Source organism: Podarcis tiliguerta (genome assembly GCF_965153285.1).
Source record: "Podarcis tiliguerta genome assembly, chromosome: 1".
In the NCBI taxonomy this organism is placed as follows: domain Eukaryota; kingdom Metazoa; phylum Chordata; class Lepidosauria; order Squamata; family Lacertidae; genus Podarcis; species Podarcis tiliguerta.
Genome location: NC_139534.1, coordinates 34,142,420 through 34,166,420, shown reverse-complemented (window position 1 = coordinate 34,166,420; position 24,001 = coordinate 34,142,420). Strand labels below are relative to the sequence as shown.

The window sequence follows — 24,001 nt, the reverse complement described above, 5'->3', positions numbered from 1 at the left end:
AATGAATTCCTATGCCCCACAAATAACCCAGAGATGCATTTTAAATAAAAGCACACATTCCACTCATATAAAAACACGCTGATTCCCAGACCGTCCGCAGACCGGATTTAGAAGGCGATTGGGCTGGATCCTACCCATGCTTTAGGGTGTGTAGGGGCACTTACAAGGTGAGGAGGTGGTCTTTCCATCTTTCTCCTTTGTCTTTTCAATTTTTTAATGCAGAGATGGGGATCCTACAGTTCTCTCCAGATGTTATTGACCATCCATGCTGGCTGGTGCTGATGAGAACTGGAGTCTTAAGTACATCTTGGAGAGCCCCAGGTTCCTCATCCTTGCTTTAAAAACATGCATGCCATGATCAGCATTTAGCTGCTTGGTTGCTTTAAAAACCTCTTAAGATAGAATGATGCTGCAGGATAGCATGATATAATTCCCAGGAGCATTGTATGGAGAAAAAATTATGGTTGCCCTGTAGCTGCTGAGAATGCCTTCTCTCTAGTTTCTGCCAAGTGATGACATACATTGACTAGTTGGATATTAACTAGACAAAGAGGATGTCCTTTCCCGAAGAGCTTAAGACCCAGGCAAACTTATATGAGAGAATGGTCCAGTGGCCTGTGAAGCTGCTGTAACATGGGAGCCTCATGAGTCCTATATTTAACCCTAGTCAGTAGTGTTGAAATTTCTAAATGCTCTTCATTAAAAGGCAGCCCTGCATAAGATGTAACCGAAGTATGTGTTGCCAGGGCCATGTCTGACCTCTCAGGGAATGGGCACTGTTGACACTCTAACCCCTGTTGTGCAAAAGTACTGTGAAAATGCGGGCTTCTGGGTTCAGAGATGAATGCTTCAAGGGGAGTGTAACACCGTTCAAGGTAAGTTGAGCCCCTCTTCTCTGCCCTACATTTCTGCTGCTGAGGAGCACCTCTATTTTATCTTGGTTGAGCTTCCTTGGATTTAGGTGGAAATGAGAACAGGAGGGTGTCAGGTTTCACCTGCATGTTGGTTACACCAAGTCCCAAATATAAGAATAAAACATACAACAATTAAGATACATACTTGCTTGGGAGAAGAAACCCTGAGCAAAGGAAAGAACCCTAAAAGAAAATGGTTGCCAGGCAAGCATGTTTTGCAGTGGTATTCCATAGACATGGTGCCAGAACGGTTTAGCTTTCAAAGGTGGAACCATTTACGGTTGTCCATATAATGTAATAGCAGCCATAATCCATTGACATCAGCACTGTACTAAGAAGTGAAGTACAAAAAGGCAGATACCAAGGAGTTTACAATCTCATTTGCTTCCTTTCGGTGAACATGCCTTCTTCTGTTGAATTAGTAGGAATGCAAATTGCCCGTGTACAGTTGTTCCTTCAGGTAAAGCAAACCTGTCAGCCAATTTTTGACAAATAAATGGTGTGCTATAAATATGATTTCCTGGTGGAGAAGATGGAGAATTGTTTCTTCTGTAGCGTGGTTGAACTTCACATGTTCAGTATCTGTATTTCACCAGCCCCCACCAACCCTGTCACCTTGAATACACATTTACTTTTTTCAAATGTGAAAGTGATATTTTTGGGTGAAATGGGTAAGTACTAGAGTTCTTCCCATCGGCCCCAGAAGATATAGATATAGATTTAGAATTCTCTTCTCTTCACTATAGAACCTTTGTGCATTTAGGCATGGAAACTCATTTTTTTAGAGAAACAATTGTTGGCTCTGTTTTATTTGCGGAGTGCGTCAGTGTATTAAGTTAGAGGTTCAGTGTAATTGGATAGAGATTATTCTTAGATTTGGATTAAGGCAACTGATTTCAAATCTTGGGACATTCAGCAGCTGTCAGAGATTTGCTGTGCCAAAAAAAGTCATTGAGTGCTCTGTGTACATTGGCCTGATTTTCATTTCATGGAGGAAGGAATACAAATGTAGCTTATTAATAAGGAAGCACTCATCACTCTGTTTCAAACATTATGGGGTTACTTATGGTTACAGTGAATATTTGCATGTGATTTGTGTCCCCCTGGTTTTTTGTTTTTAAGTCATGCCATATCCTGCCAGGTAGGACACGGGTGGCACTGTGGGTTAAACCACTGTGCTGCTTGGGCTTGCCGATCGAAAGGTCGGCAGTTCGAGACCCCGCGATGGGGTGAGCTCCTGTTGTTCAGTCCCAGGTCCTGCCAACCTAGCAGTTCGAAAGCACGCAGTGCAAGTAGATGAATAGGTACCGCTCCGGTGGGAAGGTAAACAGCGTTTCCGTGCACTGCTCTGACTTTGGCAGGAGCGACTTAGTCATGCTGGCCACATGACCCAGAAATACTGTCTGCGAAAGCAGACGGGCGCCCGCTCCCTCTGCCTGTAAAGCGAGATGAGCACCGCAGCCCTAGAGTCATTCGCAACTGGACTAATTGTCAGGGGTACCTTTACCTTTACCTTTAGATCCTGCCAGGATAAGACACTGAGACTGGTGTGTGTCCATTGACACACTTGGCCTTTTTTACATAGGCTCAAGCACAGACAATCCTGAGTATTTATTGGTGCTGATCTCTGAGGTCACCTTGCCCTGACAAGTGTGTTTATTAAATCATTTCCCCCTTTCTCTTGAAAGCTGAGAACAAAGTATTTGTTATTGCAAGAGGTAGGTCTTTTGTCATACATTCTAGTTCCACTTTGTAATATTAACAGTAAGAATGGGAAATCAGTTCAGAGCACCCTGAGACTGTCTCCAGTAATGTAACTCAAGTCATCTGCTACCTGCCAAGTCACCTTACTCAGGTTTTACATTTCCTCCCACTTTCCCCAGTGATGTGACCTTTAATTGTTCTTTTACTACTAGTTAAATGATTTTCAAATTGGGCTAGGCTTGGTTCATACAAAAGAATTCATGTTTTTCTGGGAGCATTACTAGTCTGTATTCAGTGCAGATCTCCCTGGAGTGTACTTAGCCTTCACAGTGATTGGAAAACTCCAGCAAAAGCTCAGACTTCCAGATCTCTTCATTTGCAAACCGAAATGAAACAAAAGGAGTTGAAAGAGTTCTGCAGAGAGGAAACGAGAGTGGAGGGAATGGCTTTGCAGACAGTTGTAAACAAGTTCGAGCAAACAGTATTCCCATCAGAATAATGTGCTCTCAACAGCCACTATTTTAAAATAGTTATCTTGTCTGCTCTAGGGAAGTTGGCAGGAAAGTCATGCTTTCGTTATATGAGTTTCTAACTAACTATTACATTTTATGGATTATGCATGCAGGGTTTATGATTCAGTGAGCAGTTTCCCACATGGTTGGTCAAAGAAGCTTTATGCACCAGGGAGCAATAATGTGAAACTTTCAATTTCTTCTGTTAGCTTCTTCGAAGATGATTTTCACATTGCAGATGATTCATGGAAACAATTCTAACTCATTTGAACCACTGTGCCATTTCATCAGGTGTGAGTGACCTTGGCAGTTATGGCTATGGGCAGCAACAATTTTAGGGGCAATGGCAACACTTTTTAGGAACCTAAGAAGAATGTGATGGATTAGGCCAATGACTCATCTAGACCAACATCCCGTTCTCTCAGTGGCCAGCCAGATGCCTGTGGGAAGCATGCAAGCGGGATCACACACCCTTCCACTAGTCTCTAGCAACTGGTACTCAGAAGCAATTCTGCCTCTGACCACTGCTATGGTCTCTCTCTCTCTCTCTCTCTCTCTCTCTCTCTCTCTCACACACACACACACACACACACACACACGTGCCTACATAATAGATTACCCATGGAAGGCTTGGACTGTTGTTCTGGAAAAGAAGCCTATTGTGTGGTTTATAAAAAAACACACATTTTGTTTACATCTAGGACATATTAGCAATTTGGAATGTTGGTGGTCAAGATACCTACCTGGTATTTGAGGTTGTTAATGATGTAATAATGCATAATAATAATACATGTAATATTTTAGGGTTTTTTGCTGGTCTGTTGTATGCTGTGCTACTAAATTGTTTGGCTACTGTTTGGTTTTCTTATTTTTGGATTCTTTTGGGCTGAAGAGTGAGAGACCGAATGCTTGAAACAAAGAAAAAAAAGTAAACAAGAATAGTGAAAATGGCAATGAGGTGAACATTTAATGCTCTCAGTTCTTGAAATAAATTGTGTATCACTTATCTTCCTCTCATGTACAAATGCATTTTCCAGCTTTGACCATGGTTATAAGTTGTTGACATTAGAACTAACCATAAAAGGTACTATGGTTTGCTTTTAATGAGGCTTTAAATATCAAACCCTGCTGAAACTCTGGATTCAGTTCCTAGTTAGCATCAGCCATGGCAGTGCCTTCTGTATTACAATTATGTAGGTGTGCAACCTAAAGGCATACTCTAAGGTTCTGTTTGGACATTATGCCTGAATAGGGAAAGGCAACATGGTTGACACCCTTAAGGTCTGTGCATCCAGCCCTGGCCCCAATGTACACAACCCCTACATACACAACATAAGAAAAGCCCTGCTAGATTAGACCAAATGCTTATCTAGTCCAGAATCTTGTTTCTGCAGTGGTCAACCAAATACCTGTGGGATGCCCACAAAGAGGACATGAGCACAATAGCACTCTTTGTGATCCCCAACAATTGGTATTCAGAGACATATTGCATCTGATACTAGAAGTAATATACTGTAGCCCTCAAGATTAGTAGTCATTCATAACCTCATTGTGGTAGAGACTTACTAGCTGCTGAATGAAGACGTGCAATGAAGGGGTCGTCTAGGTGTGTTTGGCTGAGCTTGCTTATAAGTCTCCGGGAGAGCAGGAGCACTGCATTATCAGGGTTCCTTATCACAACGAAACTTCTAATTGTGTATCAGCCATATACTTTAAAGCCCCATTCAGACCTTTCCCTCAATATGGGAAGGTTTGTGGTGAAATAGGTGTGGTTGGCACATATGGGAATGCTGGGGGCAGGGCTAGTATTCATGCCTTGCAGACCCAACTTATGCTGCATAACACCTGAGTAACGTTCCTTTCCATAGTATGTTGCTTTTTGTGTGAAGAAAAAAAGCGGAATCTTCTTCTAGAGTTGGCTTTGTTTGTTTGCCCACATTCTACTCTTGATTATCTAGGTTGGATATTCAAAAAGGGTTAAGCATTTATTTTTCTGCTTGCTTAAAAACACAGACATGCATGCACACATGGGGGGGGGTGGGAATGAAAATAGCCATAGAACTATTCTGAGGAATTAAAATGGTGCAAGGTGTTAGTGCTGACCTGCAGCCGCCTTATGCTGCAGACTTGCATAAGTCACGATTTTTAAGCATTTACTAGATTTGCCTTTCACATCGTAGTTCACAAGCTTTAGATTTCCACACGTGACTTATTTCTTTTTAATTATCTTAGTCTCCACTTCTTATGTGCTAGCAAATTATTCGGATGCATGGAACTATTCATATAGGCATAAAGGTGGAATGATGTGACAAAGGAAAAGGGATGTAAGTTATAAAGTTTGCCAACAGGCTCAGTCATAAGTCGATATTAAACCCTGTGTAATTTGTGAACCACTGCTTTAAAGAAACAATGGATCCGTCTGTTTCAGTCTTCAGGATATGGTTATCAGTATTTAGCATTCACTGGGTGTTGATAATCGGTAGATATGAATATGATAAGCATATTAATGTGAAGGATTTGTTGTTGACATAAAATGGTGTGTAGTATTACAATTCAGCTTTATGAATTTAATCCATATTTACAGAAGATAAGCAAACACTTAAAAAAAATAATATTGTACCAAAGCAGCGCATAGTGCTGGAATCATAGTCACACTATGCAGTTATGAGATTAGCATATGAACAAGAAGGAGGATTTTTGAAGCTCTTAGCCATGCTACAGGAAACAAAAACACAAATCTTATTGTAGGATATAACTCATGTTTATTGCCTTAAGCTTGGACATAGAGTCGAAGGCTACTCTGAAGTCAATGAAGCTGGATAGAGGGAGACAGTGTTCTTTTGAGTTCAGTGAGGGTTAATCTTACATTAAGGATTGCAGCCTCAGTTCACAAGCACCAGTGTTCAAATTGGGATGCAGTGCTAGGAAGGTGTCATTTTGGTGTAGCAGTGTGGTACAGGCATGCTATGACAAGAACAGTCACTGACTCCAGATGTGATTTGGTATAGATGTTATCCAAAACTTCCTGTCTCGTGTCACAAAACTGATATATATGAATGGGAGATATGATTTCCCCTCCAGTATGCCACTTTACAGATCATTTTTATCTGTAGAAATATATATGTGTATATATATATATATATAGTTTAGTAGCACCTTAGAGACCAACTAAGTTTGTTCTTCGTATGAGCTTTTGTGTGCATGCACACTTCTTCAGATTTACGTGGAAATTGTTTCCAATTGGTTGTGTACTTTTTGATGTGTTTTATTTATTGTTTATGACTTCTGTTATGTTTGTAATTATGTAAATCTTGTCATGTTGTAAGCTGAGCATAGTTTCGACATACAAATAAAATGATGATGATGTGAACCTTCACATGTCTATTGTGGGCATATCCACACTTGAGAGTGGCTGGGGAAACCCAACCAGATGGGTGGGGTACAAATAATAAATTATTATTATTATTATTATTAGAGACAAACCACCTATTCTAACTACCTCCTCAAACTACATCTGTTCGGATTTTGGGAGACTGGGAATGGTGAGAAGGAAGGGAATGACAGATTACAGTGAATTTACATAGATATGGGTGGTTATACTCTTCCTGCATAGCGTGGCACCAAGGCTTCACTAATGCAAGCAATTCTACGTTGCCTTCTCAGATGTACACATCTCTTAGACTGAGTTGTGAGGGCCAAACTATATGTTGTGTGCAAATGTGGCTAGCAATTGTCTGATAGCTCATAGGAAGGGGACAGTTAGGAATGGGCAAATGGGAGGTGTGTACTTAATTCTTTTTCCTGTTCTAGCATTCCCCTCTGCCATCAGCTCCACCGGCTTTAAGGGCATTTTTGCAAGGGAGAAGCACTATTGCAGGGCAGTATTCAGCACTGATATGGTTAATTACCCCCCTGTATGCTTCTAAACTCTCCTTCCAAAGGTGTCATTTTAAAAAAAAGGTTGCTAGTTATTCTTATCAGAAGGTACTCATTCCAGTGTTTCTGTACAGGACATGATCATGGCTAATATTTGCTTTCTTTCAATGATTTTCATTGTATTTCCAGATTGGCTACAATGATGAATTAAACAGATTTAATAATTTTTGTTTATTAGCAGCGTTTCCCATTTCCTTTTCTCTTACTGTCCTATACATAATATTCTCATAGTTTAGTTTACCCTGCAAAGTCAGCAGCAAGTTGTAAAGCACAAAGAGGTGTTGAAAAAGAAGGAAGGAAGGAAGGAAGGAAGGAAGGAAGGAGACAGAAAATGAACTCGGAGCTTGTATGTTGAAGTTGGTAGCGGAAACCTCTCTTTCTCATGCAAAGCTTTTTCACGGCACACATAATTATCCTATGGTATTAATTGAAACAGGAGGAGGTGACAGAGCTGTTAAGTTGCATAACTGTGGCTCATTTTTAATTATGACATGTTTAATTTTTTCAAAGCATTTAGACTCTGGGGCCTTTATTCCAGTTTCTGACACCTAAAGAAAATGAAGCTAAAATATTAATTAAATGAAAACAGCAAGCGAAGAGTGGCACTTTCAGTTATGGTATCTAGCTATAATGCATATCTAGTAACTGTTTGGATGGCTAACCCTTATTCTTCTCCCCTACAGGAAAGATTTCAAGTCAAGAATCCTCCACACACATATATCCAGAAATTAAAAGGCTATCTCGATCCAGCTGTAACTAGGAAGGTAAGAGATTTTATTTTGTAAATGTTTGATTCCCCCCACCCCCATTTTTATTTAGGTGTAGTATATAAAATCAGCCAAATGAAGCAGTTGACAAGGTGTGGGGAACTTTTGGATGTTGCTGAACTGCAGCTCCTCCGAAACCAAGACCAAGCACGGCCAATTGTCAGTGATGATGGGAATTGTAGTTCAGCAATGTCTGGAGTGCAAAAAATAATTATGTTGGAGATGAGAGGGGTAAAAGTGTTAGCTTTTAAAAATGCTGCCTACCTCTTCTATGGGACGCGGGTGGCGCTGTGGGTTAAACCACAGAGCCTAGGACTTGCCGATCAGAAGGTTGGCGGTTCAAATCCCTGCGACGGGGTGAGCTCCCATTGCTCGGCCCCTGCTCCTGCCAACCTAGTAGTTCAAAAGCACGTCAAAGTGCAAGTAGATAAATAGGTACCGCTCCGGCGGGAAGGTAAATGGTGTTTCCGTGTGCTGCTCTGGTTTGCCAGAAGCGGCTTAGTCATGCTGGCACATGACCCGGAAGCTGTACGCCGGCTCCCTCGGCCAAAAAAGCGAGATGAGCACCGCAACCCCAGAGTCAGTCACAACTGGACCTAATGGTCAGGGGTCCCTTTACCTTTACCTCTTCTATGCACTGACCCTCAGCCCTGCACATTTGAAAATATGGAAAGCTTGCATGCTGGGGGACATTGTTGGGAGAAGGGCTCACATCTGCCTTATTCTTCTAGAGTATTTTTTATGTAATCTGCTTCGAGACTTAGGTCATTAAGAGCTATATAAATGCAAGCAAGCAAGACCTGTACCCAGGAAATTTCTAGTCAAAACTTCACCACCTGATTCTGCTGACATGATGGAATAAATGGGGCATTCTTTTATATCAAAAGGCAGGTCCCATCAGAGTTCAGAAGAGTGTGTCTTCCTTGCATATTTTTTTTAAGTGAAAAGTTTATATTTCATTTTATAGTTGCATGGCTGGTTGGGCATTGAAGGATGTCTTTGCAGGTCAGTGGGCAAAGAATTGATGGATATTACAAACCCAGTAGACTTCTGGCATAAGTTGAAATGAAAGTGGTTTGGCACAAGGTTCATGGGTTGCAGAACACAGCACCTGTAGGCTGCAAGTTAAAATCTAGTTTAGACCCAGTAGCACACAGGCAGGTAGTGTTGTGCTTTAGAGATTGGTGTTACATGAATCCTACCTTGTTGTTACCCAGATAGCAACCTGGAAGTTTAATTCTGCACTAGCCGGAGCTTTCAGAACATTTTCAAGGGTTACTCACATAGGGCAGTTATCCAGTTGTGAGGTTATCAGAGCGTGGATTACTGAGGCCATAGCTGAGGAAGCAGCTGGAGGTGGACCTGGGCCTCTAGTGTCAGCAGAGATTCAAGGAGAACCTCCAGTTTATGCACCTGCTTTTTCAAGGGGAGTTCTGCCCCTTCTAGAACAGGCTGTCTCTCTTAATTTCTGGATTTGGGAACTAACTGTCCACAGCAACTCGGCCTTATCAGGATTCAGTCCCAGTTTCTTGGTCCTCATCCAGCTCATCACGGCTTCTGGGCACTGTTCTGTCACTTAAGCTTGTCCTGCTGCAGGTGGATTGGAGGGAGAGAGCACAATAAAATACATTTGCCATGTGTGTACAGATCATGCAGTAAAATGTGTAGCTATATGTAACTATAACCTTCTGTCTTATGCTATATGGGTAATAGTCAGGATGAAATATTGGATAGCTTTGGAGAAAGTGTTGTGTAAAAGATATTTTTTGATTTCTAAATGTATTTCCTATACTATAAGTTTATTTCTACTGGAAATTGTATGGGGTGTGTGTGTGTGTGTATGTATGTGTACACACACACACACACACACACACACGGTTGTCTGATTAATAGTGAAATTCTTCAGAATTTAAACTTAATATGCATCTTAATGACTTATGTATTCCCCCTGTCATGGGAGTTTGAAGGTTTTATATACCATCTACCTTAATCTAAATATCACACTCAGGCATTGTTTTCTCTCCTTGCAAATTATAGAAATTTAGGAGAAGAGTTCAAGAATCTACACAAGTATTACGAGAACTAGAAATTTCTTTAAGAACCAATCACATTGGGTAAGAATGATTTTTTTTATTTTACCTTTGTTGACATTTGGGCAAAAGACATTTATCGCAACCTATCTAAAGCTTCCTTGGCCCAGCTGTGTATCTTCATGGCTCAAATGGAACCCTGGTTCAAATAGTATTATGACACTGGGTTTTCAAGCTCCTGCTATAGGAACCCTTTCCTCATTGGCTTACCTGCTGAGGTACTCCTAAATATCTGCCATTGACTCCCTTGTGTTGCAGAGCATTCTGGGACATATTCCAGAGAATGCACAGTACATATAAGTACTGGCCAGGCCTGCGGGGCCTCACTGTCACGCATCAACTGAATAATCTCATGAATATGTCAGACCTAGACCCTGCAATCATGATCTGATGCCCTTCTTCATATGCCTCCTCTGTGAGAGGTCCAAACAGCAACAACGTAAGAGCAGGCCTTTCCTACAGTGGCTCTCCTGTTGTGGAATGCTCTCCCTAGAGAAACTCACCTGGCACCTTCTCTACGTATCTTTAGATGCCAGGTGAAAACATCCCCCTTCTCAAAGGCCTTTGGCTAATTAAACTTTCTTTGGCCTTTTAAATTATTGGGGGAGCCATTGTTTTTGTTTGTTACTATGGTATGTATTTTTATGTTTTTTATACTGTAAACTGCCCTGTGAAGGTGGTGTAGAAATTTAATAAATCATCATCACCCATGGTGGGTAAAAAAAAATTTTCTGGGTGCCTTGGTTTCATTTCATTTTTTAAAAATTAATTATTTTATGAATAATATTAATTACAAAGAGTTAAAGAAAAAAGAAAACGAAATAAAGAAAAATAATCTATAAAACATTTTTAAAGGCAGAGAAAAACAACAATAACAATATACCTCAACCACTATTTCAGATCTTTCCTTTGGGAACCCTTAGAAGTTTTTCAGAACCCTCAGGGTTCCCTAGCACACAATTTGAAAACCACTACTCTGGCATATTTTTCTTTCCTTCAAGGCACTGTGACTTTGTGATGTGGCCTGGTTTTGCATAAGCGTTGTGCTGCTCAGGCAATGAGAATTTAGAGAGACACAATTCAACAACTGTAGTGTTGCTTCAAAAGAGAACTGCATTTTAAGTGTGTTGGAACACGTCCCCCCCACCCAATCTTTCACAAACTATTTTTGTTTAAAGTTCTGGCTCTCTTTCTTTCTCTCTCCCCCTCCCTCCCCCACCTTTTGCAAAGCCCGTTTGAAGTGAAATTGACCATGAAATACCAAAGCTAGGCCAACATTGCTAATACATAGTTGGCAGAGCAGCAAATGTTTAGGCAATATCTTTGAGATGACATGCCAATGAAGTCTGTAAGCAATTGTAGCAGTTTTGTCATCAGCTGAACGTCAAACTTCAGTAATATTTCCCAAACCAAATATGCAGTAGAAGTTGTCAGTATATCATCTTTTACTCTTTTCTTTTATGGAAACTTGCCCGAGAGTTAACTTTTTTAAAATGCCAAGCGAAATTTATGACTTACCCTAATGTCTTGCCAGATGTTAGCTGTGACTGAAGTGAGAGACTATTTCTGCTAAGTTCATTAGGACTTTGAAGTCAGTGGCTGCTGTGAAATTCTTTTGTGTGTGTCAATGTGACTATTAGCTTGAGCTAATTGGTTGTGTGCAGCTATCCGTACCTGTACACATGAATCCTTTGAGACAGAAAATGGCTTCCTTCCATATGTGGTGAAATGTCAGCCGTACCATGTACTCCTGGACCCATCCATCGAGAGCATTGCTTCTTAAAACTGTGACTGATAGCTCAATCCTATACCTGTCTACTTAAAAAGTATAAATGGGCATCCCCACTTAGGCTGTATGTGATTACAGCCTAAATCACTTGCTGTGAAATAAACACAGACTTTGGGCCATCAGTATTCTCCCCAGCCTTTTCTTTCTTCACTCTCCCCAACTCCACCGCCTGGCCAATTTCCCGTAGTTCCCAGTCTGAGGAAGGGTCCTCAATAAGAAGGCCTCTGCCTAATCTATGTTAAATGAAAATCCATTTTGAAAGATTCTATACTGCTGTTCAGGTAGTATATACTAGGGCAGTGTACAGCATGGTAAAAAGAATATTGCATTAAAATAAATCAGTACATACAAGGTAGGAATCACTGGTGTGGTTGCTATGGCTCGGGTCCAATTATCCCTGCAGAAAGACCATTGGAAGTTCAAAAACTCATTTGTTTTTTGAGATTTGGGGGTATAGTCCAGTTAACATGATATTTGCTTGAGTTTTGCCGCCGTGTTACTGTTGATCAACTTTCTCTGTTAGTGCATTTCCAGGTTTTTCAAAACGATAAAATATCCTTGGCATTACATTTACCTGGAGATAGCAGAAAGCCCAAATGATGCTTGCTTTCCTGCCCAGATGGTTAAATTAAAATAAATGAAATACCTGGTAATTGTGCTGACCTCTAATGATAACCTCAAAATCTTGACTGAGAGGGGCTATTTTACCTTGGCTCTGAGCATGTGCAGTGGCCTTGTGGTTTGGTGACACCATTACACATTCCATGCTGAAAAGTTTCTGAGAGAGAAATTACTAGCTTTTGCAAAATGTGTTTCTTTTCTCCTGTAATTACTGGGTTCTTTTCTGTGTGTGTGCAGACTTGCTTGCACAAGTACAAATATGCTGATCTCTAATGATTTTCCCTAACAGGTGGGTCAGGGAGTTTTTGAATGAAGAAAACAAAGGCTTGGATGTTTTGGTAGAGTATTTGTCTTTTGCACAGTATGCAGTCACGTAAGTAAGACCCGGCTTACGCAAAGCAAAACATTACAGTGTAGAGCGATTTGCTGTTTTGGCCTTGCTAGTGCATCACAGTGCACTAAAGCATGAACACCCTTTAGTACAATAGTTTACCGTTCTAGCAATTGATGGTCTTCCAAAGATTGCTGCCAGAAATCTCTTCTTTGTGGGGTTACACAATGCACTGTTTGTCTTAGTATGTTGTATCAGCAGCATATAGCAAACACTGGATACTGCACTTGTTTGTTCCTCTGTGCTGAGATGATTTCGGCCTTCTGCATCCTTGTCCAAAGTAGATAGTTCCATACCTTCAGAACATACCCATTCAAATGTTCCATGGAAGCAGTTAAAGCACAAGCACAAGTGAATCATATACCTGTTAGGGACACAGGAAGCACTTTTGCCCAGTATTGTCAAGTCTTGCATTAGTTGTCCAAGGTCCTGAACAGTGGTTTTCCGCATCACCTGCTACCTGAAAGCCTTTTAACAAGAGATGCCAGTGCTTTGAACTAAGGATTTTCTACATACAACACATGTACTCTGCTGAGCAATGGGCCCTTTCCAAAGCTTTTATACCTCTAATTTCCCTAAGTGAGATTTCATATCTTAAGATGCAGTAGGTTCGCAGTCTTACCATGGCTGAGACCAATGAGTTCCACTTGGTATGCTATGGCAGAACTGCAGAAAGTAGAACCACTTTGCAGTCAAGCTTCTTCTTGCCACCCTCAAAGTATTTGAATTAGCCATGAAAATACATACAATAAGATGATGGCAGTGGTGTGATTGCTAGTACTGGGCAGAAACTGGGAAGCACGAGGAGTCTTATGGAGCTACATGCTGTTAGCTCCCCATGAGAAATCCCCTTGCAGTGAGGATCTATCGGGGAACCAGGGGAGAGGAAGATTGGCCTGAACTGTGCTTCAGTGTCCTGTTTCGCCTCTGTGCTGTCCAGCCCTGAATGTTCTGAAGCAGCGATGGGGAGCCTGGGGCACTCTGGATGCTGCTGGACTACAACTCCCAGCATCCCTGACCATTGGCTCAGCAGACTGGGGCTGATGGGAGCTGCAGCCCAACAGCATCTGGAGGGCTTACAGATTTCCCATCTCCACTTCAAAGGATCATGAATTCAGTAATGGGCAAACAAGTTTCTGCTTTACCTGCAGTTCTCCTGATTCAGGACCTCAGGTTCTTAAGACGAAAAGAAATGTGATTTGGTTTTTAGGACATATACAGACAAAGGTGCTTGGGAGAGACAGTTGTTTTGTTTGAACTGGAACAAAGTTAATGGCAGGACATTACTGATTTTGGGGGAAAGGCACGTTGCAGGAAAAGAAGTGCTTGCTTTAAAGACTTCCACCTCCCATATTGAACCAAGAGCAAGGCGTTTTACTTCTCGTTTACTCTTCCCTAACATGGCATGCATGGAGAATAACCTCAGAGCATATAGGAAGGGAAGAGATGGCTCCGCTTTCAAAGAGCAGTGCATTGAGTAAGGGCTGGGGGAAAATAAAACAAAGGAAGAGCAGAAATGATTACATTAAATGTATTGCATATGTTTGGAGTTTGGTCTTGGCTATTATACAGGGATAGATTTGAAACAAAATTAGAAAGCAAAGCTAATTGATTTTTTTTAAAAAAATAAAAACAAAAACGAAGAGAGCCCTGAAGACTTGTTTTCCTCCAACAAATCAAGCAGTTTTGAAGTTAGAAAATCTGGATAAGGTTGTAAGATTCTTTCTCAGTTCTATCTGCACGATGGCCCTCTCCCTGCTTCTCAAGATCCAAATTTACTGTGAAACGTACGTGTAACTAGCACTCTGTTTTTAGCTCAAGGGGAAATATGTTACAGTGCGCTCTGTCACTGTATTGTTGACTGTAATCAGCTGGGACAGAGTAAATCTGCAGATGTTCAGCAGCAGGAAGGAAAAAGTTGTCTACATCTCTCTCTTCTTGCTTACTTTCTCTTTTCTGTTTTTGTGTTTTGCAAACCTGCATTGAAATGTCCGTTTCCGTTTAGATTTGACTTTGAAAGCTTGGAAAACAACATGGAAAACTCAATGGATAAATCTAAGCCTTGGAGTCGATCCATTGAAGACCTCCATCGAGGAAGTAACCTCCCCTCTCCCGTTGGCAATAGCATTACCCGCTCTAGCAGACATTCTACTCTACGGTAAGAAAGCAAGGCACCTCCAGGGAACAAGATGGCGGCTTCATGCAGGAGAGAATTCAGTTGAATATTACATATTTTGAGATTGACACCAACCCTTATTATACATATTTACATATTTTGATGACTACTTAGCCAAACTTCACAGGCTGTGCTTAATTAAATTAAAAATGATCTGAGGAAGCTAATTATTTATATTGTAGTGAGCCGAGTTTGTAGTTTGCTTGTGGTGTTTTTTTATTTTGCAGGTGATTGCTTGGCTAATAATTAGCATGCCCCTAGGAGTGCTTTTTTCTTGGTGTTGTGAAATTAACGGAGCGATAAGCCTGTTGTCCCATACCTGCTTAACATGTTCCTGCTGAACTCATTGAGTAGACTCAGAGTAGACACCTGTAGAATCCTTCCACACTGAAGAGTCGTCTGGTTACATTTATAAAGCAAACAGCCTTTTGCAGAGCTGTTACTACCCTCTGGCATGGATATACCAAAGAATAAATAAATACTCAGAACTAATTTGACCAAGTCTGGCAAGATCTTTGAACTATTACATGCCAAACCCATTACTTGTGATATTTACAATATGGAGGAGGGGGAGGAGGGGAAGCCCATTAGGTGGATCCTCCCAACAGTATCTAAAACCAGTCAATTTATTTTGACTCCTGAGGCAGAAAATCTTGGAAGCACCTCTCTCCATCCTTGGTAGTAAAAATAAGAAGAGTAATAAATTGACTAACTGCCAGTTTGCTACCCTTTCATGACACTCTGAATCTGTTTCATGATGTGGCTATGTCACTCTGTTTAATGGTAGATGGCCCTTCTAATTTGTTATTTATTTAAATGTAACCTCTTTGCTCTTTCTCATTTCCTACAACACTTCCTATGGCCTTTTTCCTTCAGAAGGGACAAGAGAAGCTCTCTGGCTCAACAGAATAGTGGGTGGAAAGAAAGGAGGACTGTTTGGGCATGAGTGCAGAGCAGAGGGACTAGACTGCAGAGAAGCAGCCTCAGGCACTTCTCGTCTCCTTCCCTTCGTTCTCTTCCTTCCCTCAGACTTGAGGAATCAGTCTGTCAGCCCACCATCCATTTCATCTTCCTTTTCCCTTCCCTCCCATCCAACTTGTGCCCTAGAAGCTCTCTCTCTTTCAGCGCTCTCTTAAACAACTCTCCCTTCTGAGTTTGCCTATGCTCTTTGCTTTTGGGGAGCTGCTGCTGCTGGTGTCAGTGCAACGCAAGGTCAAGGCAAGGCATTTTTGAGGGCCACCACCAAGTAGGCTGAGATCCTCTCAAGGTCCCTAGTTCAGCTCCTCTGAAACAGCTTCTTCATCACTGCTTATTGTTCTGTGGTTATCATGTAGTATCTCTTGCTTACTATCTATCTGTGGTGGGATATTCCCTCTAGTACTATTTCCTCTAGCACTTACTATTCCCTCTAATACCATGTAGAATTATCAGTATAGAAAAACTATGCCACTATTGTATAGTTGGTTTTCTTCAACATCACTTGGAAGTAGTGAATGCCTGATCAGCAGGAACTGCTCATGCACAAGCTAACTTCCCTAACGATTTACCTCAAATGCAGCCTGTTTTTTATTCAATGCAAGTATCTGTCTTAAGGCGGCTATTGATAGTAAATATCAAATTGCTTTAAGTTCACTGCTCCTTTTTGAATATTGCTGGCTGACATCAAAAGTAAAGAAGCTTTCAAATCACTAAGGGTTTAGAATTTAGACTTTTATGCAGCCTCTTTCACTCCTTTTCTTGGAACTTCGACATTAAACAGTCAGGCTGCATCAGCGGACTTAGAACAGATTTAGCCCAAGCCATTGATTCAGGCTTCAGAAGCTTGGAGAGAATCAGAGGACAGATAATTTGCAAAAGAGATCCATGCAGCTGGAATGAAGAGTGCAGAGAAGGAAGATCAAATTGTTAGGGCTAGTTTTTGATCTGGAAAAAGCGGAAGAGAGAAGGTAATATCAAAAACGTCTCCAGTGGGCCAAATAATTTGAATGCTTTCAAGAGGCAAGGCAATTGCTTATCGGGTGATACTCAGGAACAGCTATGCAGCAGTGGTTCTTGCACAGTTGGTACACTGTCGCTTCATTTAAGAAATCAGGGCTTTAAAACTTCATGAATCAGTAGTAGACGGATTTTGGTCGTGTTCTTCCTTGAACCCCCATTGGGAGATAGTTGTAGCAGAAATACAGGTGTGCATTACACATTGCTTACATTTTCTTTCTCTCCTCCTCTCCATCTCCTTTTTCATATGTGCCGCCCACACTGCATACACCTTCTCTTCGCTCTGTGTCAACGGCTTCTCCTGTGCTTTCCTTTCCTTTCCCTACGGCATCATTTTCTTCTTCTTCTTCCTCACTTGCCTTGTTCTCCTTTTCTCCTCCATGCTCATCCATGCCTCAAAATGCCATCAGAATGGTTTGTCTGCCTGAACAACTTCAGTTCAAACGCCGCCAGAGCTGCTTTTCACACAACTGCCTCTGGAGTGGCTTCAGTTTACACTCTACTGGTGAGGCTTCAAGCCGGAAAATCTCGTAAGTCGTGGGTGTAAAAGCTATGCCCAGAAAATAGAATTTAAAAAGCTGACTGGTACATGGAAGCAGGCTCCCTTGCACTGTTTGCCATGTGTTATAATGAAGGTGGACCACATGTCATTCATGAATGGTTCCAGCTAGAGGAACTTTCAGTGTCTGAGATGTGGATTATCTCATTATATCTAATATGCTGATACTTACTTTGTGTGTGTGTGTGTGTGTGTGTGTGTGTGTGTGTGTGTTGGCAGCAGTGGTGGTGGTGGGGGTTGATTTTAAAAAATAAGATAGGAATTTAAAGTAGGAATTCCCCACAGCTTGTGGTTAGTGATAAATAAACCACAAAATGTACACTGTTGTCTTTCAGCTTTTATTGGCTAGTATTCCATCATATATTAGTTTTCATAGTATGGAATTTTAAGGCTTTCGCTCTGGCCTGTTCTGAGGCCCATGTCACCGCCATCAAGGGGAACGTTTTGCTTTGTTTTTTAAACGTTCCCAAAGATTTGTTTCTGGTTTGCTAGCCTAGTTCAGGCCATCTCCAGCATTCTAATCTGGCTGAAGTCCCAAAAGGAATTGTAAATCGCACTTTCCCAGATATTCCTTCCTCAGGTATGTGTAGTTGTTAGACAGCCTCTTTTCAAAGCTAATGTGTTTGTCAAAGCAACCCACTGTCTCATGTGATCTTTATTATGGCCTACCAAAAAAAGGGGGCTCTGTGCAGTTGACTCTAGTGTACTGTCTTCATACGAGACAAATGTTTAACATGCATAGGACTGCACTGTATCACCCACACCTTCCACATTTGTGCTGTAACGTTCACAACCTCACTGCAGAGGCAGAAAAGCAGCGGAGGCGACAACAATGTATTAATTGCTTCCCTTTTTGTTCTGCACTCCCTGCGGATCTACCTCCAAGGCAGCAGTTTTGTTGCACTGATACTGTAATTTCTGAGCAACCAAAGTGCAGTATTTTTCTACTTGGGGGAGCACATTTATTTCTCGCTGCACAGAATGTCAGAAGCACCTCTTGCCTAATGTCTGTTGATCAAGTTATTGAAGGCAACACGCCCTCTGTGCCCTACCACTGCTCCCCTGAGGTTGCTGCTGCTTCTGAATGAGCATTTGTTTTCTGTTTTTCATTGTTGCCATCACAGCTGGCAGTTTAGGCGAAAAAGAGGCCATCCTTCCACAGCAAGCTTTTCTCCTCTCCAGCAGGTCTCTGCTTCCACATTCCCCAGTCTGTTAAGTCCCTGCAAAATCATTTGCTGAGAATGGTGCAGTGGATGGAGTAGGCCTATTAAAGCAACAGGGTTTCACTTAATCAAGACTGTTTTAAGTCCCATTGATTTCTGTGGTTTAGCATCGTTATGTCTGGATCGAATCCCACATTGTGAGCATTTGAGCAGTTGTGCTGAAAAGCTCGAAATGGGAAAGATGGTTCACGCTGTTTAATACCTCTGTACATGCATGTACGCAAAGGTGTGGGGCGGGGGGAAAGAGGCTACTATGAACTACCCTCTTCATGCAGAGAAGCAACAGCTATTTCTCAACAACAACAAAATGTGCTGTTTTCATCAGTCCTAATATAATAGCTACCTGTTCTGTAGCGTTTTTAAGACTTTTGAAAGTGCTTCATTGGCATTACCTATACAACAATATAATTTTTTGGGATCGCAGTAGTGTGCACTGAGGCTGAAAGATAGTGGAATTGCCTAAAAATCTATGGCCCTGGTGAGCTTTGACCTGGGTGCTTTGCAGCTCATTCTCTGGAAGTAAGAAAACCTCTAAAGCTAGAGAAATAAGGACAGGGTGGATTTCTTCCCACCCCCCAAGGCTTCTCTATCTTTAGAATGTGCCTTTGAAGGAGAGAAAGAAAAAAGCACAAGTGGAGGGCAAAAAGGGAAACATGTGATATTAATTACTAAAATAAATATATTATCAGAGGCATCATCTCTGACTTGCAGCAGAAGAAAAATGAAAATCAGCAGCTCGTCTAAGAGCTTTTCTTTGCCCTAACATTTGGTATCAAGAAATGAAAAGAAAGCAGTGAAAGACCAGGGGGCATAACCTCACCCACCCTAGATTCAGTTGGGGTGTCTGTGTGTGTGTGTGTGTGATGTCAAGCTCTCCTTTAAGTGAAATGTCTCCACTGGGTACCAGTGTTTTCTGCCACTATAAAGCAAACAAAACAGAGGGAATGCTGAAGATAGAGATACACACTAAAGCTCTGATATCTGTTGACAGTTGAAAAGCACCAAAAATATGCCCACATCTTACAGCCATTGTCAAAGCAATAAACTTGATGCTAAAGTCGTGCCGCATAAGCAAAGATCAAGAGCAACGTTCTGTTTTCTATTCTCCTTAATATATATATTTTTCTGGGCTATGGATCTTTATCCACAAAGTGTCAGAAACAATCCCCACTTGTTTCTCAACTGCTGAGATAGAGGAACCTAATATGCCGATATGGCTTGCAATCTAAGATACAGTGACATGTTAATGAAGTTCACAGAAGGAATGTTTCCTACCCCTTCTCTCTCTGCAGCCTCTTCTAAGAGTTGGGTGAGGGGTCCTGAACAATGTGGGATACAGCACAAGGGGTTGCTAGTGGAAGTTGGAGTGGGGAATTGTCCAAAATTGAATGGAGGCACACCCAAGCTTGGGCCCATGTCTTCTTTTCCAGCAGCTCCCTTCACCCCAACCCAGATTTGTTCAGGAGGGCCACTGATCCTCTGGAGAGACTTTCTGGGAAAATGGGGATAGGGGCTGCAGTGGAGAGAATGGAAGCGAACATTTCCTTTGATGACCTTACTTATGTTTACCTTAATCTTAGCAATAATAATAATGATAATAATAATAATAATGATAATGATAACAACAACAACAACAGTAAATTATTTGTACCCCGCCCATCTGGCTGGGTATCCCCCGCCACTCTGGGCGGCTTCCAACAAAGATTAAAAATACATTAAAATGTCACACATTAAAAACTTCCCTAAACAGGGCTGCCTTCAGATGTCTTCTAAATGTCAGGTGGTTGTTTATCTCTTTGACATCTGATGGGACGGCGTTCCACAGGGCGGGCGCCACTACCGAGAAGGCCCTCTGCCAATTAATGTAATAATTGAAATGGATAACTTCAAGGAATATCCACACACATACCACATTGCTCATAGCACTGAGAAATAAACATCCAGATTAGGAATTTTCAGTCTCTTCCACTCTTGTAGCTGGTTAATGTAAAGTGTTTCCTTATTAACAGAGGCCCTTAAATAATTGTCCCTTCAGCTTGGCTGTAGCTTTGCCAGCTGTAATGACTCTTGCCTGGTATTCAGCCCAGAATATTCATTTCACCAACAGAAAATGGTGTTAATTTTCCATTCTGGAAACCTGGATCACACACAGTGACTTTTTCTTTAATAGGAGTGTAGGGGGGTTAGGGGCTGAGTGTCCCAGATGATGAATGGGAAGAAGACAATAGCCTCCCTTCCTCAGCTGACCAGACAGCTGTCTCTTTGTGTTCTATGCCTGGGTGTATGCAAAAGGGTGGTGTGGTTGCACCCACCACTGGTATCTGGCCTTGGAGGATTGGCCCAAGGGTGAATGTTGTCCTCAAGTCACCTCAGGACTAGAAGGGCCTTCCTTGGCAAGGAGATCCAGAGTTTGAGGGCAATCAATGAGAAGACCACCTATCAAATTCCTACCCAAACACTTCAGGTGTTGATGGAACAGAAAGAAGAGGCTCTCTCAGAGTTCTTAGAACCCAGACAGGCTTGCATGGGAGAGCACAATCTTTTAGATAACCTTAGAAGTGGTGCACTTGAGTCCAAAAAGCAAAATGAGCTTTGCCCTGTATTTACATGCTCAGTCTGAGAGCTGGCCTGAAGGGAGTTATACTGCAGAGTCCCAACTCATATGTTCTTTAATAGCATTCCATTTTTTAAGTAGCTGTTCCTGGTTCCATTTATGATAATATTTTAGTAGAAGAGGGTGGCTAATAAAAATGGGTAGTTATATGAACATTGGAAATTATGGCAGTAATGCACTTTTTAAAATAGCTTTTCCAAGCCGTAGCATAAACTAGCTTAGACAGTTGACATTAGAGCTGAAATAACATATATCATGTGCTGCCACGATGAAGCATATATGAGCAGTGAGGAACAGATCTCTGCAAGGCCTGCTGCACAGCACAAGATAATATTTTATTTCATCTTTCCACCTATCAGAAATATATATTTTTCATGAATGTACACAGGTCTTTTTCACTTGACTATTTATGCTGAACAGAGAGTATACAGCTACATTTATTTATTTTGTGTCAGAGGGAGATATCAATTGTTTGTTATTTCTCTTCATTGCAAATTTAAGTAATATCTAATGTACAATTCCCTGATTTATTGATTGACATTTGAGTCAGAGGTACATGTTTGGAGAAAATTGTGAATCTCACCCTGTGAAAGCTCTCAGAACAGTGGTGTAGGTGTGGTCCTGAATTATCCCTCCCTCCAAAGTTTCAGAGTCAGTGTTCAATAAATGGTATAGGATATGACTTCCCCCCCAAAATATGTTGATCTGAGGCACCAGCTGTCTTTGATGGACTGGCATGCTTGCTTATGAGAATATCCAGTAAGAACAAAGGCTGTGATGTTCTCATATCGAATTTAATTATCACATGATGGTAACTGCCAATGAGACCTGGCAGAGGGTTGATATAGAACAAATGGAAACATTTTCTCCATTAACATGAAGCTCGGGAATATTGAATGTCTGTTTCTTTCATACTGGTAAGTAAGGTTTTCAGTTTAAATGCAGACATCATGATAATTGCATCCAGACCTATATATTTTGGCTTCATATACTTCAACAAGACTTGCTCCTTGTGTAGTATTCCAGCCCCAGTTAAATTACGCTAGGATGATTTAGTAAGATGGCCATTAAAAGCAACAGCTAAAACAATTTTAGAATAATTAGCTTTTATTTGGCTAGGTTGAATAGTGCTAGGTTGTTTTATTTGGCAATTAGAAGGAGCAGGTTATTAAAAAGCACCTAATCTATGAACATTTATATCCGCATGTTAAAATGAAACTGTAGATAAAACATGTTAATAAAAGTATATTTTTCCTAATGCATTGTGGGATAATGAGCTGCATTGGAGTTTGTTAGATGATGGTAGTTGGTTGTTTTTTTTAAATGCAGAGTGCTGTTGTAACTTGACTAATGAAAACAGTTTCCCATGAATATTAAATAAGTAAATGGAGGCCATGGAAGAACTGGGCCTGGGTCCAGTCAGTGTGTGTGTGTGTGTGTGTGTGTGTGTGTGTGTGTTTCTGTAGAATCCAAGTATGTAATAGCACTTCTAAGCTTAACCATCCAACCAGCCATGGCAGCCGATATGTTCTGTGTAAACTTATTCTATAGGACCTTTAGAAGGAGGCTCTGGTTTAGCACAGGGCTTTATGGGGTGGGGGGATGAATGGAGAGCTGATAGAATTTTACATGCAGGGCTGAGTAAGTGCAGGAAAGCCACAATAAGCTAGTGGGCACCAAACCCGGGTTCTTGAGAATCTCAGCTTTTGTTTATCTTTCTCCATTTTAAAAACGAAGTCTTTAGCCCTTCTGGTGATGAATATACACTTGAAAGAGTGCAGTGCTAACTAGGGGTGGCGGCAGGGGGTTTCTTGCCAACTCTACAGCCCTGCTGGCCAGGGTGGAACATGGATGGAGGTGGTGGTAGTTCTCCAGTGTCTTGTGGTGCCAACTCCAGGCTAGTGAAGCAGAGGGGCCTGGATTAAACCCTTTACTAGGAAATGGGATGGCGGTTTTATCCTACCCATGACTTTTGATAACTTCTGTCAGCAGCAACACTGCTGGTGGGCAGGGTGTGCTCTTCTTTCCACCGTCACAGATCAGGGGTTAGCAATGCTCTGAAGATATGTGAGCAAAGTCTGCAGAAACACCATAAAACTGAATCGGGTGTTGAATTTCTAGTGTGGTGGAGGTTGAAGCTACAGTCTCGGGGAGAATCTGGTGTGGATTTTCAATGTACATGTAGGTTTGCTCTCTGTGCGGCTCGAGAAAATCCCTGTTAAAGTGTTGAATATGCTTGTATGGAACTCAGTTGTGTAGGCAGATACAGGATGAAGCCAAAGAACATCGGTGTTAACGTTTCCTGCCTTTCATGCAACATGTAGCTCTTTGGATGAGTGACACTTGGCAAGAAACTGACAGCTAGAGAGTTTATTCGGAAAGAATGTATGGCTTTGCTAGGACCTAAAGTACCACAGCAGTGATTAAGTGATTACTCCAGACATCATGCATTGACGGAGTGCCAAGACCTGACAGGTGCCAGGTTGTAATCACAATGTAAACAGCTGCTAAACTAGCACATCTTCGCTTGTTGTTGCAAAGATGTCGGCTTTCTTAGTGCATCTATTAACCTCAGAAAAGGTAGAAGGACAGGTGTTCGAGAAGATGCAGAAATACATGCAGTTAAAGTATTCCAATCCTTTTCTCAAAGCATAAAGGCCTTTGAGTTTGTCACACAACTGAATAAAAGTAATCCAACTGAATCCAGATC

At 41.4% G+C, this 24,001-nt stretch overlaps 1 protein-coding gene across 7 annotated transcripts in view; it reads left to right on the top strand.

Annotated features, from left to right (window-relative positions):
- Nucleotides 1-24,001, top strand: part of FMNL2 (formin like 2) — a 187,060-nt gene that overhangs the window by 112,423 nt on the left and 50,636 nt on the right. For all 7 annotated transcript variants that reach the window (XM_083406874.1, XM_083406876.1, XM_083406875.1 and 4 more), the window contains exons 3-6: nucleotides 7,750-7,830; nucleotides 9,871-9,947; nucleotides 12,623-12,706; nucleotides 14,730-14,882. In XM_083406874.1, the coding sequence (XP_083263000.1) occupies nucleotides 7,750-7,830; nucleotides 9,871-9,947; nucleotides 12,623-12,706; nucleotides 14,730-14,882 (395 nt within the window). The remainder of the gene's footprint in view (nucleotides 1-7,749; nucleotides 7,831-9,870; nucleotides 9,948-12,622; nucleotides 12,707-14,729; nucleotides 14,883-24,001) is intronic.